At 52.4% G+C, this 24,450-nt stretch overlaps 9 protein-coding genes across 9 annotated transcripts; 3 read left to right on the forward strand and 6 right to left on the reverse strand.

The window, feature by feature from the left end:
* Positions 1 to 1,104: 1,104 nt before the first annotated feature.
* On the reverse strand, positions 1,105 to 2,208 carry A1O5_03062 (diaminopropionate ammonia-lyase; the record flags this gene model as incomplete). The annotated part of the gene is made up of 1 exon (XM_007743675.1): positions 1,105 to 2,208. The coding sequence occupies one exon, from the start codon at positions 2,206 to 2,208 to the stop codon at positions 1,105 to 1,107; it is 1,104 nt and encodes a 367-aa protein (XP_007741865.1).
* Positions 2,209 to 2,943: 735 nt separating this feature from the next.
* On the forward strand, positions 2,944 to 4,882 carry A1O5_03063 (uncharacterized protein; the record flags this gene model as incomplete). The annotated part of the gene is made up of 2 exons (XM_007743676.1): positions 2,944 to 3,512; positions 3,562 to 4,882. The coding sequence occupies 2 exons, from the start codon at positions 2,944 to 2,946 to the stop codon at positions 4,880 to 4,882; spliced, it is 1,890 nt and encodes a 629-aa protein (XP_007741866.1).
* A 553-nt stretch (positions 4,883 to 5,435) lies between these two features.
* Positions 5,436 to 6,700, reverse strand: A1O5_03064 (3-isopropylmalate dehydrogenase; the record flags this gene model as incomplete). Its single annotated transcript, XM_007743677.1, has 3 exons — positions 5,436 to 6,410; positions 6,496 to 6,585; positions 6,650 to 6,700. 3 exons carry the CDS (start codon positions 6,698 to 6,700, stop codon positions 5,436 to 5,438), a joined length of 1,116 nt encoding a protein of 371 aa, XP_007741867.1.
* A 555-nt stretch (positions 6,701 to 7,255) lies between these two features.
* A1O5_03065 (uncharacterized protein) lies at positions 7,256 to 11,723 on the reverse strand (the record flags this gene model as incomplete). The annotated part of the gene is made up of 2 exons (XM_007743678.1): positions 7,256 to 11,458; positions 11,511 to 11,723. 2 exons carry the CDS (start codon positions 11,721 to 11,723, stop codon positions 7,256 to 7,258), a joined length of 4,416 nt encoding a protein of 1,471 aa, XP_007741868.1.
* An 816-nt stretch (positions 11,724 to 12,539) lies between these two features.
* A1O5_03066 (uncharacterized protein) lies at positions 12,540 to 13,514 on the reverse strand (the record flags this gene model as incomplete). Its single annotated transcript, XM_007743679.1, has 3 exons — positions 12,540 to 12,995; positions 13,056 to 13,301; positions 13,458 to 13,514. 3 exons carry the CDS (start codon positions 13,512 to 13,514, stop codon positions 12,540 to 12,542), a joined length of 759 nt encoding a protein of 252 aa, XP_007741869.1.
* A 191-nt stretch (positions 13,515 to 13,705) lies between these two features.
* A1O5_03067 (uncharacterized protein) lies at positions 13,706 to 15,003 on the reverse strand (the record flags this gene model as incomplete). The annotated part of the gene is made up of 5 exons (XM_007743680.1): positions 13,706 to 13,840; positions 13,897 to 14,017; positions 14,076 to 14,480; positions 14,563 to 14,635; positions 14,700 to 15,003. The coding sequence occupies 5 exons, from the start codon at positions 15,001 to 15,003 to the stop codon at positions 13,706 to 13,708; spliced, it is 1,038 nt and encodes a 345-aa protein (XP_007741870.1).
* Positions 15,004 to 17,362: 2,359 nt separating this feature from the next.
* Positions 17,363 to 18,259, forward strand: A1O5_03068 (uncharacterized protein; the record flags this gene model as incomplete). The annotated part of the gene is made up of 2 exons (XM_007743681.1): positions 17,363 to 18,029; positions 18,081 to 18,259. The coding sequence occupies 2 exons, from the start codon at positions 17,363 to 17,365 to the stop codon at positions 18,257 to 18,259; spliced, it is 846 nt and encodes a 281-aa protein (XP_007741871.1).
* A 1,570-nt stretch (positions 18,260 to 19,829) lies between these two features.
* A1O5_03069 (60S ribosomal protein L20) lies at positions 19,830 to 20,494 on the reverse strand (the record flags this gene model as incomplete). Its single annotated transcript, XM_007743682.1, has 2 exons — positions 19,830 to 19,982; positions 20,120 to 20,494. 2 exons carry the CDS (start codon positions 20,492 to 20,494, stop codon positions 19,830 to 19,832), a joined length of 528 nt encoding a protein of 175 aa, XP_007741872.1.
* A 619-nt stretch (positions 20,495 to 21,113) lies between these two features.
* Positions 21,114 to 22,502, forward strand: A1O5_03070 (uncharacterized protein; the record flags this gene model as incomplete). The annotated part of the gene is made up of 1 exon (XM_007743683.1): positions 21,114 to 22,502. The coding sequence occupies one exon, from the start codon at positions 21,114 to 21,116 to the stop codon at positions 22,500 to 22,502; it is 1,389 nt and encodes a 462-aa protein (XP_007741873.1).
* Between the last annotated feature and the right edge of the window lie 1,948 nt (positions 22,503 to 24,450).

Genomic DNA, 24,450 nt, shown 5'->3' on the forward strand with positions numbered 1-24,450 from the left:
AGGAGAGCTACATCTGTCCGCCTTGGTTTCGCTTCCTTGATGGACCCAGAAAGAAGGCCTTAATGGAAGAGAACAGAGGGATGTGTGAGCATCATATTGCGGGCTAAGTGGACCTCAGGCATCAGCCCCACTGAATGGTTCTGATCCCTGTTTCTCCTTAAGGATCTCGCTGAGTACAGCTCTCAAGGCCATCGTGATGGCTGATCGGCAAAGAAAACAGCACTAGCTCCGCAGAAGGCGGCTCTCCGAACCCGTCCTGCATCTGAAGGCGCAGGTGCCCGTGTCCAACTAATGTCACAGCACACGGACATAATCTGTTCACGCACAACCAACTGCCGCGCCAGCAAGGTTGAAATATCGATCACCTCATGCAGCGGTGATAGGGAGTGAGGAAGGACCTCACGTCGATATTGCCGGGCTTGAGATTGCTAAGGAAGGCAACCAGGATTCGCTGTTCACGGGAACTCAACTTCCATAAGTTTTCGTCAGCAGCAGCTTCATGCATGATGACCCGTCAGGTGTGGTGGAAAAGCGCAACGTCGCAGTTGCAGTTGTCTGTAATGGCCTATCTCAGGTGGATTTAGTGAGTTCGAATCTCAAATGGAAGGGTCTTCGCAACAACTCTGAACAACCGGGGAAGTCGGGAAAATTATCATGTCCAAAGAAGCGACAGCCCTCAAAACCTCGAATTCCGTTGCCAACATGAAGAAGGGTTTGACTTGGCTAAAACGACGCGCTCAAAGTAAGTACTCCAGTAAGCAAATGTCCATGGGCAAGTGGGATCAGTGTACTCTATTGACATGTTCAATTGAATGAGACCCTAAATGACGTCGTTTGGAGCATGGCGACCTTTGGACGGTTGGGGACCTGATTCATCAGATTCAAATCGCCAGACGAGCCAGTGGGATAAGAGATAATATTGTCTGATCGGGGCAGCTTGCTCGGATGCAATCGAATACATGACTGTGTGTATCGAAGTCTTTTACGCAGGAGACTGGCTTCCTCTAAAACAGGACGCTTTTGCTGCATACGACGGATTCCCGAGAACCGTCCATCACATCTGAAAATAGCCAACTCACCCTTAATGGATATTAAGAAGCCATGTCAAGGAGGAGCGTAGGCTCTGGCACCCTCGGTGCTTAACAGTACAATGACAGCGTCATTAGGCATGCCTACGGGCAGAGAATCTGTCGACCCGATCTTCTTCACTGCAGCAAGTGCCGCAGCTCCACAAGGCCCAGCATTGACACCGTGGGCCTGCAGGTACTGTACGGATTGATGGCATTCCGAGTCTGATATTGTGATGCTGATGTCGACCGCTTCCGAAAGAATTGGCCAGGCAATAGGCGAGACAGTCCCACAATTCATACCATTCATGATAGTTGCCGACGTCTCGATTGTAGTCCATTTGCCAGCCTTAAGATTTTGGTGCAAACATGCAGCGTTTTCGGGCTCCACTGTCACAACCCCGATTTGCCTGCCGTTAGACTTGCAATAAGCGGCAACAGAGTGGCCAAGAGACCCAACGCCAATAGGAGTAACAATCATGGTCGCTTCCTGGGTTTGTGCTTTGAGTTGCTGCTCGACTTCGAACAGAAGCGTCGAATAGCCTTCAACGATCCAAGCCGGAATTTGCTCGTATCCATCAAAGGCATTGTCTTGAATAAGAAGGCCCGTTGGCGCCTTCTGGGATTCCTGGAAGGCCATTGAGACAGCATCATCGTAGTTGCCAGAGATAGCCGTGACTCTGGCACCTTCACTTTCGATCTTTTGACAGGTCTCATGATCGGCAAATTTGGACATGAAGATCCGAACCGGAATCTTCAGTATCTTGCCCATTCTTGCAACAGCCCGGCCATGGTTTCCTTCTGTTGCCGCGAATAGTATTGTCTTCGATTTCTTTGCAGCATCCGAAATATCTTCAAGGCTCGAGTCAAGAGGAAGTCCATGCTTCTCGGCGATTGCACGAAAGGTGCCCCATGAAGCTCCCAGGATCTTAAACGACGGCAGTCCAAGCCGGCTGCTTTCGTCTTTGACAAAGATTGCTTTGACTCCCAACTCCTTCGCGAGGTCATCCAGAGGCACCAGGGGAGTCTCGTTATACCCTGGAAGGCGCTTGTGAAAAGCCTCAGCAAGGTTTATGTCTGTATCGTACGTGTGTGTCCATGAGCTCGCCCGTGGGTTCGTATAGATGAATGATTTGGACATGGTGTTCGCCATCTCACCAGCTGGTAGCTCGAGAGGTTGAATGCTCCTAGCATATTGCTGGGTTGATATTTCTTAGATTTTACCGCTCGGCAGTTGTGATAGGGCGTGAAATATAACATTGCTTCGGAGGCAAACAATGCCGCTAGCAATCCCCATCCACTATTCGGAACGATAGTGGGTCGCAGATGCTGCATCCGAAGAGCAAACTAGCTATTACAGTATTCCCGTCATGATCTGATTTTCTATCGAGAGTCGAAACAATACGTACATACCTCTTATTAATGTCGGCGGCGATCTACTAGGTAGGAGTGCGGCTTCGGGCCGGAAAAATATTCATGCGCGGAAGCCAATCATAGTTGCAGAAGCTGCTAGTCCAAGGCTGCGGCGAAATCGACTAGAGACGAGAGGAGGCTTAGGCTACTGGGGATTCGGTGGCCATCTTGGCTATCCAAGGTGTCCCGCCCAACCCGCCTCCAAGGTCAACTGCCAGCTGGCTTGCCACTATTGGCTGCCTCATTGCAAAGGCTACACATCCTGCCAGCAAATCCAAAAGATGATGCTCCTGTCAGCATACAGCACCGCGTGTTCGCCAACCTGCTCGTCACTCCACGAGAGTGGATGCTGTCTGCGCCACCCCGTGATTGGCTCTTTACACTTCATCGCGGCCCAAACGCACTAAGTCTCGGTGTCTGGTCATCTGAAGAAGCTGTAGCTGGCCTAGTAAAAGAGTCAGCCATGGCTGGGGACGAGGTCAAGAGAAGGAAGACTCATCGACACAAACATGGTGACACTGAGATGCCAAAATCCCGCAAGACGGCCGAGAATGACAGTGCAACACCAAAATCGCCCACTACCACTAATAGCCCCGCCGACATCGATGCCCTTAGAAACGCTAGACTCGCATATCTAGCCAAATCTCCCGAGGAAAGACAAAAAGGAAAGGACATGAAATACGAGTATTGGAAACGGCAAAAGACGTCGCAAGGGGATGAAGAGAAGGAGAGGCGACACAAGGCTGCACGAGCGCAAGTTTCTGTGCGAGATGATCGACGACCCGAGCGCCGCTCCAACACACGCTCAGACGATAATCGAAGAGGCGCAGTCCAAGATGACAGCGAAGACGAATACGTGTATGCCAAGTCCGAACGAGTATCAGGCGCAGGCGCAACGCAAGCGGAACCAACTCGCACCCAGAGAACAAACCCCCAAGGACAAAGTCCCAGAAAGATAGAGGCGACACGCCGACCGTCGGAGCGACGATACACGGAGCCATCAAGAAGGAAGGAAGTCTATGTCTTTGACGAGTAAGTTTGATCGTTTGATATCGCGCACATGGCTGATCGCATTTCGTAGACCCCTCTGCGCGGTAGACGAGTCCCAGCCACTATTGCGTCGGACGTCGGGATTGGTCGAGAAACCACAAAAGCCCGAAATCAAGAGAAGCGCTACCACTGCAAAGCCCAAGACCGAAGCGGGTGTTGTAAAATCTTCAGACGGCCCAGGAACGCCCAAGAAAGGACCAAGTCTGTTGAGCGGACTTCTGCCACCCAAACCTGCCCCACAAAGAAAAGTCTCCTGTCTCACGTGCGGCGACGATGAGATCCCAGTAGCCCAATCTGCTCTACTGCCCTGCAAACATCGCATGTGCAATTCATGCCTCAAGCGAGTTTTCACCATGTCTGTTAAGGATCCTGCGCACATGCCCCCTCGCTGTTGTACCGATCAACACATTGCACTCAAGCACGTCGAGAAACTGTTCGATGACAAGTTCAAGGTGCTATGGAACCGCAAGTTTCAAGAATACAAAACCAAGAATCGAGTCTATTGCCCAGGCCGAAAATGTGGTGCCTGGATCAAACCGCACTATATCACGATAGAGAATGGGCGTAAAGTGGGCCGGTGCAAACAATGCAAAACAAGGGTCTGCCCGATGTGTTCTCAGAAGATGCACACTACACGCGAATGTCCCAAGGACCCAGAAACGAAAGCTTTCATTGAAACAGCCAAGGAGAAGGGCTGGCAAAGGTGCTATAGCTGTCACGCCATGGTTGAGTTGAAGGAAGGCTGCAATCACATGACATGCCGCTGCACCGCCGAGTTCTGTATGGTGTGCGGTCTGAAGTGGAAATCCTGTGACTGTCCCTGGTTCAACTACGAAGCTATTGATGCGCACTTGGGTGATCCTCTGCGGTATCAACAAGAAATGGACAGGCGTCGGGACCAAGTTAACCGGGACGAGGAGTTAGCTCGACGCATGCAGCAAATGGGGGTGGGCCATGACGGCGACGGCCAAGCTCCGCGCATGTTTGGACTGGGGAATGGAGCGAACCACCATATGAACCAGGACTTCATCCAGCGAGCGCGCGAAGCTTTGGCGGCGAATTATGCAAACGCAGGGCAAGCCGCCATGGGTCTTTTGAATGGTTACGCCAGGGGTCGAGAAAATCCGTTGCCTGGCATGCCCATGGAGATGCAGCAGATGCTGGAAATGCTCGGCCAAGGAGGAGGCAACATGCACGATCCAGCCGAGGGTGAAAACCTAGGACGAAGAACAGGACGACGAGCGACAAATAGACGACGACGGGCTGGGCTCGATGAGGCGGCAAGACTCCCTGGCGAAATGGCAAGGGGAGAAGAGAGACGGATTCAAGAGTGGGCAAATGGCAGGGCTTGATATCACAGGGACTGGTTCATGACTTGCCGGATGATTTGGATGAGGTACATGACTCTACAACTGGACCCATGACCATGAATTCTCATTATGGATGGACAGACGCGACAGGCGTTCCGCGGTGGTACTTTTGGCTTTGGGATACCCCTTTGCAGAGGGCTTATGGTGTTGGAATGTCGACGGGCTGAAGCAGCTTAGGATCTCTACTATTATGAAATGGTGTATACGGATGAGCGGGCCCGACGCCCCAGGGCCCCCGTACAGGAAAACTATTATGTGGAATGATGTAACTACTTTGGTGAGATGGAATGACTCTCAGATTAAATTCGGATTTTTATCAGTTTGTGTTTCAAAAAAACAAAAAAAAAGAACAACTTTTTTTATTCCTGTGACTGATCACTGACTGCCTTCCTTTCTCTATTCCCCGTGCAGAACATGCATGAAGCGAGTGCTCGAGGTTACGACATGGAGGAGATTGACGTCGCACATGCCCGTCAGCGAGATACCCATCCCCCGTCTCTCTGTCTCTCTCATTCTCACACTCTCACCACAATTCTCACTGGCTATTGAACAGACTCTCCAACTCCCTGGCGACCGCGTCGCCGACTTCGACGGTGGAGTTTTCCCCGCCAATGTCTCTGGTGACGATGCCCTTGTCGATGACGGCCCTGACGGCCTGCTCGACGAGCACGCTCTCCCTAGCCATGTTGAGACTGTACAGCAACATCATGGCGACGCTGAGGATGGCCGCCACGGGGTTAATGACGCCCTTTCCCGCGATGTCTGGCGCGGAGCCGTGGATGGGCTCGTAGATGCCGTTGCACAGGCCCTTGCCGTCGGGCACGCCGCTGAGACTGGCGCTGGGGAGCAGGCCGAGAGAACCGGGGATGACGGAGGCCTCGTCGGAGATGATGTCGCCGAACAGGTTTGAGGTGACGATGACGCCGTTCAGGGCGCGCGGGTTCTTCACCATGATCATGGCGGCCGAGTCGATCAGTTGGTGCTCGAACGTCAGCTGTGGGAATTCCTTCTCCATCGTCTCGGTGAAGACGCGGCGCCACAGGCGCGACGTGGCGAGCACGTTGGCCTTGTCGAGACTCCAGACCTTGGAAGGCGGGTTCTTTGCCAGCGCGAGGTACGCTGCAAGGCGCGTGATGCGTTCAATCTCCCGTCTCGAGTACGGTTCGCGGTCCTCGGCCCATTCGTTCTCGCCGTCTTCCGGGTTCCCTTCGACCCGCTCGCCAAAGTAGATGCCACCCGTCAGTTCACGGACGATCATGAAATCCGTGCCCCGGCAGACCTCTTCCTTGAGCGGCGAGCGGGAGGCGAGGCTGGGAGAGGCGAAGAAACAGGGTCGTAGATTGCCAAACGTGCCCATCTCCTTGCGGAGTCTGAGGAGCCCTTGCTCAGGACGTACCTTGCCCACGCCGTACTTGGGACCGCCGATTGCGCCGAGAAGGACGGCATGGGCGGATTTGGCGGCGTTGAGGGCGTCGTCCGTCAGAGGGGTGCCGTGAGCGTCAATCGAGCACTGGTGAGGCAAGGCAGAGGTCAGTGGTAAAGGGGTGACTTCCTGTAGAACAGGCCAAGGGTACTATGGCGGAAGCAACACTCACCCCTCCCAGCAGGTGGTCTTGGAAATTGAACTTGACATCTTTTGAGCACTTCTCGACCACCTTGAGGACCTTTACAGCCTCCTTGGTCACCTGTCGCCATCCTCGCCGTCAGCCATGTCACGTCAAGTCTTCAATCTCTCGGACACCAGCATACCTCAGGGCCTGCATAGTCGCCGGCGAACACGACGATGTTGAATGTAGGCATTTTAGATTCTTTTTTATGCACGTAGCGGCTTGAGATGATTTCAGGTCACTTTCGACCGAATAGTGAATACTCCTTGTCCTGCTGAACTGCTTTAGCAAAATGGCTCAGCAGAGCAGAAAGTGAGCGGCGCCGATATCGGGAGTAGCACGTGGCCGAGTGGGAAAATAAGTGGCACAGTCTGACACAGAATGGACGCCGTATCTTCAGCTCGCTGAAGAGTATTCAACCACGGCGAAGTGGCGGCCGTTGTGATAAATATATAGCAAATAGAAAGGAGAGAGCACCACTGTCTCAAAGGTAAGCAAATAGTAAATACTGCATCGAAAATAAAAGTCAGATTTGAGCCCAGGCCCTACAAGTCTATACACCGTACAAAGGCCTTTTGTTTCACTGCCAAGACCGTCCAGCCTGACCGTCTGACCGTGGCATTTGGTTTCATCGAGCCTCGTTCTCTACCCATCTCGCCGTTGATCAACACATAGCTCGAGAGGGCATACGAGGTACTGGCTATAGCACGCTCTCTTTCTCCTTGATCAAACCACATCAATCTCATTCTCATGATTCGTAGAGATCCTTGAACCAACTCCCTTCGCCCCCCAACAACACTTTCGGCTCTCCAACCTCCACCACCCTCCCCTGGCTCAAGACCACGACCCGATCCGAATCCTCAATCGTGTTCAGTCGATGCGCTACCGCAATGACAGTGCAGTCCTTGAATCGCTCACGAATGATCCGTTGCATGAGCTGGTCAGTCTTGACATCAACATTCGCACTGACTTCATCCAGTACCACGACTTTACTCTGTCGCACCATCGCCCGGGCCAAGCAGAAAAGCTGACGTTGTCCGTGGCTCAAAAAGTCGGGTGTCATTACTGCGTCGAGCCCGCCTCTTTCTCGGATGGCGTGCCAGATCTGACACTCGGTCAGGAAGGATATGAAAAGTGCGTCGCGTTCGCCGCGTCCGACAGGCCCGTCGGGTTCTGCATTCGCAGTCGCCCATGGATCCATGTTGAACCGCACTGACGCGGTCGTCACCCACCAAGGTTCCTGCGGAATCACATTGATCTTCGCACGCAGAGTTTCGCGGGAAACGCGGGAGATGTCGACTCCATCGATCTGAATCTGTCCACTGCGAAACTCGAGGAGATGGAAGAGACTGGCCAGCATTGAACTCTTGCCACTTCCCGACCTGCCACAAATGCCCAACTTCTCACCATGCCACACCTGCAAGTCAATGTCCCTCAAAACTAACACAGAGTCCGTAGAGTAACTGGCGCCAAAGCCCGTGAAACCCACTTGTCCTTTCTCCGGCCATTGGTTCGGCACCGGCTCAGCTTCCCACGCCTTGTGCTCTGATTCAGTATTCTTGGCAAAGTCCCTCAATCGGCTGATTGCTCCAATGCTGGTCTCCATGTTCGTCCAGCACCGTACCAGATTTGTCAGATTGCTGCTCAGGTTGACGGTGCTCAACAAGGCCAAACCGACAAGTCCCGGCTCGATGGACTGCCGCTTCGCCACAATAATCACCATCAGTATAGTCACAAGAGCTGTAACCAAGAAATCGAGGACAATTCCGAGCCATTGTTGGATACAGTACATCAGATAGAATGGACGTTGGCTTCGATCCAGGAGCTCCAAATTCCGCGCTCCGAATTTGTCTGTCCATCCAAAGGCACGAACGCTCACCAGCCCGGCGGCGGTCTCTCCAAACAACGTATACAGGGGAGCCTTCTCCTCTAGGTCTAAAAGACGCAGTTGGCGACTGGTGCGCAGATAGTATTTTTGGATCCCGTACAGGGCTGCGAGAACAACAGGGATGGTGGCAGCGAAATATCCCGTGCCAGAGGCAACCATAAGTCCAAGTCCTGCGACACAAGATACAAAGGATAAGACGAAATCCGCGTATGAGAATGGCAAGTCGGTGTCGATCAGTGCCATATCCTGAGAAAACATATTGATTATCTTACCAATATCGGTGCGCGTGAAGAAGGACAGTGGCGCATTCAGGACCGCCTCCAGCAGACTCAGATGGAGGTTGCTGGAGCTGTTGGGTAGCATGTCTTGGAGGATCTGAACCACGTAAAGCAGGAGGGCCACTGCCGCAACGATGCATGTTATCCCGAAGATGACAATGAATGTGGTCGCCTGTGAAGGAGTGTTGCTGGAAAAGGCTTTAACCAGCACACCAGGTGTCTGGACGGCGATGACAAAGAGAAATGCCCAGACGACGGAGAGTAAGCTTGAGATGTACCCACAGGATCGGAACCAGTGTTTATATGTGGCCCACTCGCCGGTCCTCCGCAGGAGATCCTGAACATTTCCAGTCTCTTCTTCAACTGTCTGGGGTCCTGTAGGTGCTTTGTAGATTGTTTCAATCTCAACAGAGGTCTCGGCTTCTTCCTTAGTGGGATAGTCGTGCTCCTTGCTGAATCGAACATCAAGGCTGTGGACGTAGCCACTCTGATTCACCAGATTGAGGTAGTTACCTTGCTCAGAAATCCGACCATTCGCATCCAGGCTAACAATGAAGTCTGCATAGGGAAGCCGGTGTACGGCATGAGTGACCAAAATGACCGTCGTCTTCTGCCGTCTCAGAGGTCCAGAGCGACTGAAAAGTTTCTGGAATATCAGCTCTTCCGTATCATTGTCGAGGCCGGAGAAGACGTCGTCGAGCACAAGGATCGGTGTCCTCGAGTAGACAGCTCGAGCGAGGGCAAGCCGTTGTTTTTGTCCCCCGCTCAGAGAAATGCCTTTGGAACCAATCAAAGTCTTGTCACCCTTTGCAAACGATGAGATATCTTCAGTCATTCCACAACAATCCACAACTTCCTGATACCAGAAGTCATCTTCGTATGGAATATCTCTTGAGCTCGGGCCGCGAATGGCATCTCTAACGGCGCCATTTTGAATCCAAGGCTCCTGATCAGCAAAGGCGACAGACTGGCTTTGAATATAGACAAACCCACGAGACACAGGAGTCTCGCCGAGAATACCCTTGAGCAGAGTGGATTTTCCGCAGCCAACAGGACCAATGATCATGGCGATCCAACCAGCATACACAGACAGATCGACATCCTGCACAACTGGCGTACTCTGTTCACTCCAGCCAAAGGAGCAATTCTTCAGAACCAAAGCCTCCTCCATTGGACTTCGATTGGCACCGCCTAATTGTCTCATCTCGATTGACTCTGCACCCGCAGCAGAGCTCCTCCGGTACCTACCGGAATCAAAGGCGTTGGGCAACGAGAGCCGATTATCGTTTCGGGTATTCGATAGTAGATATTTCTGAATCCGTTCAAAGCATGAAAGGGAGCTCGCCAGTTGCGGACAACTGTACAACAAATTGTTCATAGGCAATTCAATCAGTCTAAATATGGTTAATATGCCGAAAGCGGTCGCGAGATCGAGCGCTTCTCCCGTCTCTCTAGACCTGATGTAGTAGAGGAGGAACGTTGCAAAAGGCGCGAAGACCATGTGTTCATTTTGAAGGAGTACCTGGACGTTGGTGATGATGCGGTACCTTTTGCATTCATTGATCTCTGTCAGCCGAAGACCCTGTGTGCGGTCCTTGATAATCGAAGACATGCCCAGTAGTTTAACATTTCTCATAGAATGCAGTAAGACCGAGGTGAACGAGACGCGAGTCTGGACTGCGTTCAACCATCGCTTCTGGTATCGACCGATGACTCGGACAACCCAGGACGTGCCTAACATGGACATCACATATACGACCGCTGGCGCGTAACAAGCAGCACCGAGGCTTCGATACAACAAATATATGGCGACGCCAAGTTCGACAATGCTGCCCCAGGTCTCATGCAGCAGCCCGAGTGGGTCAACGATTCTTTGTACATCAGACGACATCAAGGTTAAAGACGCGGACGGGTCGACAGTGGCGACGCTAAGCTCAAGCGTCTTCTGGTAGAGCAGAGAAATCAGTCCTCCGCGTATCTGGGTGACACATCGATTCAGAAGATGACGGTATGCGGCTGTGAAAATAGCTTGGAGAAAGTAAACCAGGAAGCATGCCCCTGCAAGTCCCCACCCACTGGCCACTGTGTGGGCGTAGTTGTTACCAACAAACTGAATCGTTTCTTGGACTAGGAATGGTTGTGCAAATTTGGCACCGATGAGGAAAAGGCGAGGACAAGCTGAGACTAGTAGTTGCCATCTCAGAATGTAAGCCGACACGAAGAGGAGGCTGAAGCGGTGATGTTCCTTGATATCTGCCCACTTCCGCCTAAAGCCTCTGGCGACGTTGACAGATGCTAGCTTTTCGTCTAGGTTGTAGAGATCGTCAACTTCCAATGTCTTGCCAAATCCCAGCCTTAATAAAGGATTCAGCCACCAGAAGACTGATTTGTTGTAAACACCGCTAGTGGCTTCCGGCGGCAGATCGCGATATTGCTCCAGGAGTATCCCGCGCTTCTCAACGGCTTCAGTGACCAGCACACCAAGCTTGATCGCCAGGGACAGGGACAATAGATTGGCAATGCTTTTGGCAGCATATCCGTGGAGCAGATAGAAGGTTCGCAGCAGGACCACACCAAAGAGAAATGAAACGATCAAATAGAGTCCAATGATGGTGGAGGGTGTCACTGAGCGTGAATGTTCGAAGCAGGAAAGAACGAAAAGCACGCAAGCAGCTGCAAAGTCAAGAGCGGCAGCAGCGATGGAAGCCTCTGTAGCTGCTTCCAAGTTGGTTGCGCGGGTAAGAAGAACCGTCAGTTGCACAGTGACAAATGCAGACAGGAGTACCTATGACATGTGAGCTTGCCTGTGGGCGCAGCATCGTGGAACAGCGTCTTACAAGTTTGGTCAATCGGCTGAAGGAGGTTGTGACCTTTCTCGGTTTGCTCGTCAACCATACTGCCCTCGCACTGGCGGTGACAAGGAAGAGGGTCGCAGGAAGGACGGTGAGAATTGTATCTTCGAAGAGGACTGTGAAGTCGAAGTGTCTGAACGAACCTTCGTACGCAGGACCGAACAGGGCATCTGAACTGTTGGATACGAGGTAAGCCATTCTCATTCGGCCGCCTGCTTCAACATGGCCATCTTGTATAATGTGAGGCTTTCGCTCAGATATATGCTTGACCAGAAAGATGCTGCCTGAGCGGGCACTTGACCCGGTCCGGACCCTCCATGTCGATCATATCAGTTCAATGTAACATCCAAGGTGGTCGGTTGGTCGGCAAGACGAAGAGAATGCTTGGTGCCTGAGATGCCATCCTGCGTCAGCTGTTTCCCGAAATCCGCCAGCGCCGTGCTGTGTGTGATAGGAGACTGAGAGCCTGTTATGATGATGGCCGACTTGAGAAGGAGCCGCATTCCAAGCTACATATCCCGTGTCAGACTTCACTACTGATTTCTGAGCCTGGCTTATTACCTAAAGAGATAACTGTTCTAATGCTAGTTGGCTCCACCTACAACATGCGCACTCGTGTACGCATGTGAAGTAGACATTTTTGGGCCGAGCATAATGCTCCTGCAATTGGCGGTTGGAATGGCGAAATCGGCAGTGTCGTCCACTTAGTAAGTTAAGCCAGAAGATCGCTTAGAGATCTGGGCTGTTGATTTTTTCTTCGTGCCATTTCCTTCCCGTTTTCTTTCTCTGCCGTATACGAGTGTGAGAAGGGAGGTGGTTGTAGCTGTCTATTTGGTGGACCTTGGTGCTTGGAATAGCAACCGAGGATTCGTGGCGTTGGAAGCAGAGCCCAGCCCAGGATACCGGAAAAGTTGATAAATGCACAAGAAATTGCCCAAAAAGGTATGGGTCTTGGGTGGAAATTAAGGGAATATTCATTCGTCTTTGCCCCCTGGGGCCTTGCCAGTCGAATTATTAGATAGTGCAAATAGTGCTTTTGCTTGGACCTCCAGCAGCCGTGCAGTTGTCCAACCAAGCAGGTTCCAGAATCGAGGTGTTATAGTAAGCCACAATACTCTCCACGATCATAAATACGTCGCTGGTGCTGGGTGTTCCGCTCCACCACTTGTTCCCGTCTGCCCACAGTTTGAGTTGTAGATTGCCGCCCTTTTCTGGGACATTATCAGTGTTGGTATGGATGAGCTTGCCATCGACGTAGTACGCGACCCCGAGGTCCGGATGACTGTCAAATCGATATTCGCGGAAAACGTCAGGGGCTAATTTCGGATCGCTCAAGGACTTCGAGAGCGTCGCGCCTGGGATGGGAGAGCCGTCTGGTGCGCGAGACGGGTGGGAAGTGAAGCTGACCGTATTATTCACCACCGAAGTACCCTTCGTGACAATTTCTACGTCTATTTCCGATCGGTCGTCCTATAGTGTAGAATTAGCCTTCCCGTCTCGAGTTCGGCAGGAGGGTGAAAAGCTGCTCACATGATACCAAAAGAATCCCGCACAGGCGCCACCGTCGGAGCCTTCGACTTTGAAAACTGTTCGATAGGTTCCATGGAGCATGTTGAGCCGTCGACTTTGGATACCAGCAATGCTGACGGTCGTGTAAGAATTGAGATCTGCCCGGCTAAAGCCGCGCTGCCTCATCACGAGGTGCTTGTCCTTGATCTTGACGTTGGTCCAGTCATATTTGGCGTTCAGGCGGATGGTTGGATTGTCGGCGCGCTGCTAATAATCGTAGATCATCCAATCTCGGTTGAACTTGGCAGCCTCTGGGTTGTTGAGAAGTAACTCAATGTCGGGATACCGGGTGAAATTCTCATAAAGTCGGTGCGTATATACAGCGTCCTGCTCGTCCAGTAGCCAACCACAGGGACAGCTCACGCTCAGAGATTGGCTAGCTAGGATAAGTGTAAGAGTGCTGATGACAAGGAGATGCATCTTTACGGGATGTCAAGCGGAACGTGGTACGTGATGGGATGTGGAAGCGTGAAGCCAAACGTTTTAGCGCTCTCAGATGGAATGTTCGAAAGCTCCGTAGCTGGAAGGTGCATCCCATTTTAGGTCTTTGGCTCCGCCCTCTAGCCGAGGCAGGCACGAATCGTGATTTTCAGGTATACGCAGGGCCCGCTTCAATAAGGGCTGTATCTTGCGCCTGGGGCCTTCTTGGATTTCGTTGCTTTGGCAGGGGTGGTCGGTAGCAGGCTTCCCTGTGGACGGAATGCCATAATTCGCCCATCCTCGCCTGCCGTAAAGATGGTGTTATCCTGCGCAGGATGTTAGCGCGATCAAGTTGGCATCCAACAGGGGCTAATTGACCCACGGTCTCATCTGCAAATATCGATCGAACAACCTCTCCCCCATGAGCGTTTTCGAGGATGATTCGCTGGTCGAGACTGAGCCCGGCTCCTCGGCTCATTCGGACTAGATCAACACGAGAGTTACTGGAGAAAGAGTCAGGTTGAGAGCAGACAGCGTGTCGTAGAAGGAGGTTCTCCGTACCTGTGCGAACCACAGGCCACGACATGGTCCGTGCCGCTATGTAAAATGTCAATCACGTATTCGCAGGGAATGGCTGGTCTTAAGTCCCCCAACTGATTGGGTGCTGGTTGGTCTGCTTCAGCATCTCCGTCATCAACGGTGAGAGAGTGCAGCGCAAGATTCTGGTCGGAGCTCAAAGCGTAAAGATCTGTCGGTCCCAAGAAGCCTGCCTTGTGAATTGGACCATGGTTGACACCTTGAAGCAGACTGTCTTGTTCTTCCTGAATTTGAGTGTCAAAGACGCAGATTGCACCGTCATCACCTCCGCTAAGGAGGAGATGATTCCTGAAGGGGTGGAAGTCCAACGCCGTGATCTCATCGTTGACCTCAGCATTCTGCCACCTTGGTTTCCCTTGTCTTCGATCCCTACCATGCCGGATCAGTGGTTGATCTGTTTGGGCAGCAAGGAGACCGTGCTGATTGTGACACAAAGCACATGGGGACATACCAGATGGCCACGACGGCCTCCCCACCGATAGCCACATCATTCAGCCTGGGCGCCACAGAAATGACAGGTTTGCCTTGCATCAGAGATGGTCAGTCAGCTTAGGTAGCACTGGAAGAAGGATCTTGTCTGTGCCTTACCCAACTTGAATTGGGCAACACTGGATTGGGATCGGATGTCAAAAATGGCCACGGTGCCGTCGTTTCCAGAACAGATGACCGCTGTACCCTGGTCCTCAACGGCCAACGAAGAGACCCCACGGGGCACGCCTTGGAGCCCCACGGGATTGGATCCGGCCGGGTCATTTCTGTCGAGAAGGAGGAGTTCATCGGCAGAGCTGATGGCGGCAAGCCCACGGCCCGCAACGGGTGCTATTGCCAAAATGTAGACATCCTCATGCTGGGATGGCGCACAGCTGGCGAGTTGTTGATAAATTTGGAGCATGTCGAAGGCAGGACGGGGGTCCTAGTTCGGGCTAATCGGCGATCAGCGCAGTGAAAGGCACCGCTCGACCCTTCACACGGATGCTGGGAAAACAACTGGCGGTGTGCAGTGTGCGGTGTGCAGGATGGAAGAAAAAGATTGCTCGGCCCTGTAGAAGACATTTGAGTTCAGTGAAGAAGTTGTTAGTGGTGACGGGCGACGAATCACGGAGAGGCAGCGAGGTGGCGGCTTGCGATTTACCAAAGAGATCAGCCACAGCGATCGCATTCACTGGCGAGCTGGGTACTCGGTATGTACATAGTGAGAGAGATCTTGGAGAGATTTGGAGAGACCTACTGAGTACGGAGAGGCAAAGGCCCAGAATGGCGCAGGTGCAGCACCAGGCTCACTAGGCTTTTCACAGGCTTTCACAGGCTTTCACAGGCTCTTAGGCTAGTGCCGCCGCGAGTCACTCCTGGTCTTTTCAAGCCAACCCCCTCTACCCCCTGTGCTGGACGCCTGGGCCACTCTGCGGTGCCCTCAATGGGTGGTCCAACTGGTTGTCAACCATGTCCACGGAACCCCCTCGTCCCCCCCCTTCGTACTGGGTACTGGTGCTACCTACGGCATGCAGTTAGTTGCGGCGCTTCGGCTCGCGCTGGAAGACAGCATCCCCCGAGGCCCCTCGTCTTGCCAGCCATCGGCGCCGCCGACTGTCAGTTATTACACACAGGATGAGGTCCCAGCAATCTGGAAACCCTAGTGAGGCCCTAGCGAAGAGTTATTACCCAGTACCTCGTTCCCCACCTTGCAACTTCCGGTTCAATGCCTACCTAGGTATTATTAGCCTTGACCGGCATTCTGAGGTGACACCCAGCTGCCAGCTGCATGCAAACAATAATAAAGCGAAGAATTACTGCGGGGATGCCTATTGTCTATTGCCTGCCTAGGAACCGAGTCCTCTCCTCTGTCTAGGCAATACCCAAGTCCTTGTAACGGCCTTCTTCTTTGTCTCCTTTTGGGCTGCTGGCCCCAGTCACTATTATTGCAGCGTGCTTCGTACTTACAACTTACTGTAGCTGTCGGGCTGCTTAGTGCGCGCAACGACCCGCGACCTACTCGGTAATACTCCATGCCTGGCTACCGTATTGCTGGCTGCTTCCTGCAATCCCCCTTTCTCACACATGCAGTCTGGCTGCTTGAGTCTTTTCCTCACTCGTCCTCTACAGCCCTCACCACCCACCACCCCTAGCTCGAACATCCCAGTTTCGGAGCCTCCAGCCGTGGCTTCCTGAAAGAGAAGAGACGCCAGCTGAAAATTCCCCCCCGACTGTGTGAGCTGTCGTGCATCACTCCACCCGTCCGTTGTGCGCATCCTGCTGCTGCCCGCTGCTCGAGTCAGTCCTGGTCAGTCTCCACCCCAATGCCGATGTCTACCCAGTGGGTGCTCGTGCTGCTTGGGTGGTGGGCTCCGACTCCTTCATCTGACGAAATCGGCCGTCCTTCGTGTGAACTGGTGGGATTTTGCCCATACCCATACCCACCCCTCTCACACCCCCTCCAATGTGAACTGTACAAGTTCTGACCCGCAGCTTCGTCAAACTTCAAATCGAATCTCGACTGACAAGTGGCCAATCTAGTGCGCAAGAGAGGAGTCCAGGGCAATACAACACGCCCGCCACCCTCGCATCTGGCCCCTACGAGGGTAGCCTACGCTGATCGTCTAACTAGAAGCTCGTACCGGGATTAAATGACTACCTGAGGCTTTCTTCGCTCCATCTGTCTGTCTGTCTCTCCATCAGTCCCTTCGTTGCAAGGCACTTCTTCCGTGCGCCGGATATCTCACACGCGAATTGGCTACAGACAGCAACCCAAAAACATCCTTGATGCTGGGTGACACGATCCGTCTTTTCTGGCCCGGTCTAATCGAGTTCAGCCGGTTTTCTGGGAGTGGTTGTGCAACTCCTCCCTCTCCCTCAACCTAGCCGCTTCATCTTCAGACCCGGGTCCAAGGGAGCGTTACGCCTCGTCGTCGGTTTCGCGAACTTTGTGTCGCAAAAGTTGTGCGGGACCCTTTTTTGGTCCGTTCCGACCGAACTCATTGAGGTGTATTCCAGTAAAGAAGAATGGGGGACGGGCAATCCCAAGCGCCCAACTTCTTCGTCCCTCCAAACTTCGAAATCCACCCACGCTCCTCCACAACTGGATCAATGGCTCCCGAACTTCCTCCTTGGAGGACAAGGGTCCAACGGTATGGTCGAGAATATGGCTCTTACAGACTGTGAGTGTTCCCGACTCCTTCCTCGTATAAACGGCTAACACAAGTGTGGCCTCCAGTGGACAATACTTGTTTCCCCACGATGAAGCAGAAAAGAGAAGGATGGATATTGTGCACACAATGCTCAAGGTCCTCAGACCCAAGGGCCGACGAATTACGGAAGTCCCGCATGAAATTCTCAAAATCCAAACAGACGGATGGGACGGGCGACCACGTCGGCCTCGGGTCCTCGACTTGGGTTGTGGCACCGGCATCTGGTTAATAGACATGTCGAAGGACTTCAAGGAGGCTGAGTTCAGGGGCGTCGACATACAATTTCAGGGCCCGCCAAATCCGAGTGACTCGGTCGACTATACCGTCCCGTGGGATTACGAGGGACCATGGGCTCTGGGGGAGGCGTCATGGGACCTGATCCACCTTCAGATGGGACTGGGCAGTGTTTCGAACTGGGAGTCTCTATTTCACAAGATTTTGGCCCACCTCGTTCCTGGTGGTTACTTCGAATGGGTCGAGTTCGACTTTGAGCCCCGATGTGACGATGGCACGCTACAGCAGGGTAAGCTGACGGAGTGGTGGGAACTCTACATCAAGGCTACGTACGAGGCAGCCGGTCGCCGTCTTCACTGGGACCCGACAGTGGACGAGACATTGAACCGCGTCGGCTTCCGGGATGTTAGACATGTCGTATTCCATATTCCGTTGAATAACTGGGGCCAAAACGAGAACGACTACATGCGTCGCATGTCAGGATGGTGGCAATTGATGATGGGTCCAGATGGGAACGCCGGAGGTCCCCAGGGCGGAGGTGCCTACGAACAAGGTGCCTACGGCCTCGAAGCAATCAGCCTTGCTCCTCTGTGCAAGTTTTCCAATTGGCCTCCTGATCACGTTAGACGCCTTTGCAACGAAGCACTGGCTCAGGCTGCTGATACCAATGTCCATTTTTACAACCAAATTCATATCATCACGGCCAGAGCACCTCACCGTAACGAACAATAACCCGCGACCGTCATGTGTTGGGAGGATACCCGAGTCTTTCTGCTCCAACACCCGATATTATCGCACTTTGAAGATATGGCACGATCAAGAACACTCGCTGCGCTTGGAGCACCTGAGGAGCAGAACGAGAACAGAGTGGTGGATACCAATATCGCATACCGTTACGGCTTGTAAGCCGTTCGGTTTGAGCTGATGTGCTGCCGGATTGCACATATGATCATGGCAGGAACTTTCCGGCTCGTGGTTCTAATCTCGAGTGCGACGAACACTTTGGCTATGTACATTGTACAACAATAACATGACCTCTGGATGATAAACGGCTTCTCTCCGCTGTTCCTTTCGATATCGAATCTCTGCCTCTTCGAGCCGAGATGAGACATGAATTCGCAAAAACGAAGATACGACTCCTACCGTGGCAGTTCGACGAGCAGCGCAAAGGAACATCCGTTCTGTGGAGAGTTTTTCCGCCCCCTTCCCCAACTCACGACGTGGAAGATTCGCACACCATCCGTTGGAGACAGAAGACACCTCGTTCGTTGGGTCGGCAGATGGCTCCAATCCCACTCCTGGAAGGAGAGGGCCCGAACCTATATCCTGTCGACCTGGCGCACGGGCAGGACCCCAGGCCTCCAATCACCCATCTCCGACTACCGCTATATCGAACAGAGCAAGGAATCAAGCCGTCAGCTACGAGGATAGGAACGGAGAGAGCACAGTTTAGACCTGCGCAATTCATACCGTACTGGTACAGTAGTTAGATCGTCGGTTATCTACGCAGGCCGTTGGTTCGCTTGTTGGGTATTTAGTACTAGGTAATTGGTTAGTGTCCGCCTGGCAATCTAGACACGTTCCCTTTACTTGGGTTTTATTTTTCTTTTCTTTTCCTTTGGGGGAGCCTTATTTTGGTGTTTTGTTGTGTTAATTCCGTAGGTAGATGCCACTGCGGAGCTCACGAACAGGCCGCCCGTTGTCATAATAGGAGAAAGAGTAGCAGCAGCAGCAGTAGCAGCAGCAGCAGCAGCCTCTCGTTGTCTGCGCAACTACACAGGAGAACAGCTTGCACACACTCCCGCCGCCGGGGGGCAAGCCGTATGGCTGAGCATGGGTATGGCCACGAGCATGAGTATGAATATGGACACGGGGATATCTCATCTGACACTGACCGACCGACCGAATCGACTGAATTGATTGATTTGATTGATCATTCATGTCCTTTTACGTTTCTTTTCTTTGTTTTGGGCTTGTCCCCAGTCGCGGTCAGCCAGGCAATGCAGTGAATAATGAACCAGGCCCAGGCCCCTCGCTCAGGCTCCGTGTCTCCATCTCCATCGTCGTCATCGTTGTCGTTCGAGTTTGGCCCCATCCCATTCCGTCCAATCGCTTCCTCGGATGCATAGCTCGAACAAGAACAGTTTGCTCCCCCTCTCCCCAACCTGACCACTCAAGTTTCTCCGTGTCACGCACATGCGATAGCAAATCTAGACCGTGAACCTTCCGCCTCCCTTCGGTCTCGCAAAAATACCATGTCACGCTCGCAATCGCTTGGGGGGCTTGCAAGGAAACGTCGTTCTTAAGCAAATGTCGAAGGTCTCTTGGAGGTGAAGAGCTTCTTTTGACGGCTGCTGCGATGCGGGAGCGGGAATTTGAGGTTGCGTGTAATCAGCTGCTTGATGTATGGTCGCTTGACGTCGCTGGGGTTGGCGATTTCGACGACTTTGAGGATCTGTAAACGGCTCACATCGTCAGCAAAACTGGTAATTTCTTTCGGCAGACAAAAAAGGTAGGGCGGTGTCGAGAAAATTTGGGCCTTTATTTAAGACCAGACGTGGGAACCGTGGAGAGGAGAAGAGAAGGACGTACATGAATGCTCCTGAATCGGGCACGATGTCTGGCAGCCATGTCCTGGTACAGCGCCTCGACGGCTTCAGTGCGGCTCATCTCTCGGTACTCCTTGTACATGTTGTGGGTTCCGGATCGCGAATCGTATCGGATCCAGATGCCAAAGTTCTTGACCTTCAAGGGCCGCTTCTCGTGGATGACGTTGAGGGACACGACCTCGCCGGTGGATTTCTTGAGCTTACGCAGCTTCGACAAGAAGTACCAGAAGCGCGACTTGGCCACCACGGTGTTGGGTGCGAAGATGCGCATGCGGTACAGTTTAGGTGTCGGGTTCGCATCGGTGGGCAGCGACCGGCCGATGACCTGGTATTCCTGAAGGCGACCTGGGCGAGACATTGCATCTGTCAGTTTGCTTTTCTTTTGAATGTGGGAATGTTGGTATGAGCGTTTGGGTATCATTGACGTCCAAATCTCAAGACGGAGGAGGATCTTCCTTCTCTTTCGCCAGTTTTTTTTTTTTTTTTTTTTTTGAAACTTCAACCAGTCTCGTCATTGCTTCCATGTATGCACCTCTTCAAAGCCCTCCACATCATTGTTCTCTAAATCCTTTTTGCAAAAACACTCAATCGAAAATCCCTCGCGGGCGCTTTTCGAATCGACAAAATGTAGCTCGTAGGTGAAAGAATTGCATTGCGGAGACTTACCCATCTGCGCCTAATTAGTCTTTAGACCTGAATAGACAGACTCTTACATACCTTGACTGTATTTGATCGACCTCAAACGTGGCTCGTCGTCGATATGCTGTGATCACTGAGAAAGTGCAGCAGCGAGGCTTTCGGATTTCAAGTTTCGATCTAGGTTCGTGTGCCAAGAGTTGCGTTTTCCTTGGCGCTCCTTCCAAGCTGGTTCGGTGATTGGTCGATCGGACTTTCTTCGTAAGTCGAGGAACCGAAACAAACTTCCTTTCTACAAATTGTCCATCGTGTGCCTGACAATTTCACTACAAGTCGCACTGATGGGGAGCATCTTTGCGGATTTCCATGAAGCCCAGCGGGTAGGGCATGGTCCGCTCCTTGCATCCTGTCTGGCTCCCATCGATACAGAACGCGACTCTCGTCGCCTCGAGTCATTCGCGCAGCTATCAAACTATCAGACGGTCTCGGCAGATGTGCGTTATCACATCATTCAGGGTCGCAATGCTGCAAAACTGCCCAAAGCCGAAGCTAATGCTTGGGTCGACATCTTTGTCGCACTATGGAAATGTGTCAAAGAACTTGTTGCGCTCCGGCAAGGCACTGGCATGGGCGACTGGTCCAAGGCGTTTGATTCGTACAGAGAGTTGTGTAATCACCTGGTTAGAGGGTACACCAACTTTGGATTCCAGGCCTGGACTGTTCCCTGCCTCAGCGTGGCAGGAAAGTATCTCCGCATGATAGCGATGAGAGCAGACAGCGAGAACAAGGCCAAAGAGGGAAATGGAGATGTCTTTGCGAGTGGCTTCTCAGACGACATCATGGGCGACACGAACAAGAACGAGAAGTTGGAGCAGGCCGCATGGACCATCAATCGCATGTTCACGATATGCTTGAGCGACAGAGCCGAGGAGAATGAGTCACGCAGATGGGGCATTTACAGCACGACCAACTTACTCTTCAAGACATATTTCAAACTCAATTCGGTCTCGCTTACCAAAAATGTCATTCGTGCTTTAGAAGCCGCAGCAGATGACATACCAAATCTAGTGCGATTTCCGAAATCTCACCAATGCACGTTCAAATACTACCGCGGAGTTATTGAGTTCTTGCAGGAAAACTACACTGATGCTGAACAGAATCTGACGGAGGCATTGCATCTCTGTCACAAGGACTCCCTGAAGAATCGAGAGCAGATCCTGACCTACCTAGTCCCTGCACACATCATCAACCACCACCAACTGCCCAGCAACGCCCTGTTGGCTCCTCATCCAACCCTGTCAAAGATCCTCACACCATTAATCATCGCCATTCGCGCCGGTTCACTCGCCGCCTTCGACGATGCTCTTTCTGCAGCTGAATCAGAACTAGTCAGGCGCCGCATTTATCTCACTCTTGAGCGCACCCGCAACCTCTGCCTGCGCAACCTGTTCCGGAAGGTCTTCTTAGCTGCAGGCTGGGAAGAAACCAAGGATGCAACGACTGGAGAAGTGACAGGCAAAATTCGCCGAACGAGGATCCGTATCGAAGAGTTTGAGGCTGGAATGCGCGTGAGTTATAAGGGTGACACGGATGTGTTGATCGAAAGGGACGAGGTCGAGTGTTTCTTGGCCAACATGATTTACAAGGTGCGTCGTGTTGCCTATTTTATGTTCTTTTGCCAACCCCCTCTCGTTTCCATCCACCTATCACCAAAGACACATTCAGTGTAAGATGCCTGCCCAACACCACGGCTGCCTTGGTGATTGGCCTGATTCCTGGCACAACATGATGCATGTGACTCAACTCTCAAAAGTTCCGCACACCATCACCGACTAGAAAGGAAAATGCTGACCCGGAGTCTCTGATTCGTTCCCCTTCCACAGAACATGATGAAAGGCTATATTGCTCGCGACCGAGGCATAGTCGTACTCAGTAAGGCTGGTGCCTTTCCTGGTACAGGTGTCTGAACACGAAGTACACATGCTAGTGCAACGCTTATTCGCTGTTTGAAGCCCTCATGTACCGGACTAGACTGGTTTATGTCCGACTGGCAAATTCACATTACTACTACATCCCTGCCGTTTCGATACTGGGACGGTTGAATCCTCCCGAAGTGCCACCACCATACACTACGGCGTCGAGGTTAAGTTACAGTTATAGCAAACGGCCTTCCTTCTAAAATGCCCCGCCTCGATCTAAACGAAGCAAGCATGCAATCGGAACTACCGTCCAATTGCCACACTCGCTACATTCTTAACCTGCAGCCTCTAAATCAACGCGGCCACCCTTTTGACCTTTTGGCGTACAGAATGACTGGTTCTCGATGTTCCTGAGGTATCAAGCCACCATTTCCGCAAGGGGGATCGAATTCAGCCAGGCAGCGCACTAGCTGCTTGCAGCAATAACGGCTTGTGGAACTGTCTCTGTAAACCTTGATGAGCAATATTGTCAAAGGTATCCACACCACCATCTTCCCGGGGAGACCACTACGGATCATGCTGGAAGCGAAAGCGAGGGAACCTCTTGGAACGAGAAGAGGAGGGAAAGGTTGATTGGTACGTGGAAGGATGGCCCGTTGTCTGGCCTACCGTTCCACGCAGCGGGAGAAATTCTCATAATGGGACTGAAGGAAGGCGGAACCACCAGAACTAAGTGAGTGAGGCAACAAGGTGTGGATGAGAGATATGATCGAACAAAAGTGGGCATCCGGGGGCACGTATTGGAGCGGTAGGTATGGAGGCGTGACCCACTTTTCCTCAAGCCCGGGAAGAAAGAATAAAAATGGCCCCCTTATTACGAGCACCAATCGCTACAACACACAATACACACACTGAGCACAAGTCCTCCATACCCTCGTCCTGCACCTACACAGTCCTGGTGTGATGTGATACGAGATTCCAGGGTCCAGCCTCCCAAACTCAAATCCACCTTTCTCCTCTCGCTCGTTGCCTTGAACTAGGCACCACAGCCTGTATTAGCGAGACCAGGGATGATGGATGGATCGGATGGGATGGGACGGGCGGCGGAGCACGCAGACAACGGGGCCCCTTTTCCCTTCTGCAGTGGACGGAAAGACACAGCTAGTTACAGTACTATCAACCAGGTTGCCCTTTTTGCTACGGGTGCCCACTGCGGGAAAAGGAATGCTGCGCGGATTATTAGTACTCAGTACTCCGTACTCCGTATCTATTGGGCCAATGAGGCCCGGTCGACTGGAGAGAAGGGGAGAAAGGGTCCAGGCTTTCCATTCGCGTTTTCTTCGAGCAGAATGGGGCTCAAACGTACTCGAAGAAGGCAGGTCCCCCCCAAGTAAGGATTAAGGGTCTCTACAGGTTGGTGAAAATAATCAGTTCCATTGCGTTAGTTTTCTCTCTAGAAGAAACATTGACCTCTGCGTTCGAGACAGTGATTGAGCTGTTTCAAAGCTGGTAGCAGTCAAGACCGAGCAATTTCCCGCCGCTCTTGCCCTTGTTGTCTGATATTCCTTTCTTTCAGATAGACCGAAATGATAGTACATGTCCCCTTGGGGATGACGTCGACCTCATCCCTTTCCAAAGGGGGACAGGGTTGTCAGTGTAGTTTTTTGTTGAATAGTGATACAAGAGTAGCAGATAGCAGATAGCAGCCAGCCGACAGCAATATCCTATAAACTCCGACACACTGGTAACCCACGGCAAG

This window comes from Cladophialophora psammophila, assembly GCF_000585535.1.
Source record: "Cladophialophora psammophila CBS 110553 chromosome Unknown aczJe-supercont1.4, whole genome shotgun sequence".
Classification (NCBI taxonomy): domain Eukaryota; kingdom Fungi; phylum Ascomycota; class Eurotiomycetes; order Chaetothyriales; family Herpotrichiellaceae; genus Cladophialophora; species Cladophialophora psammophila.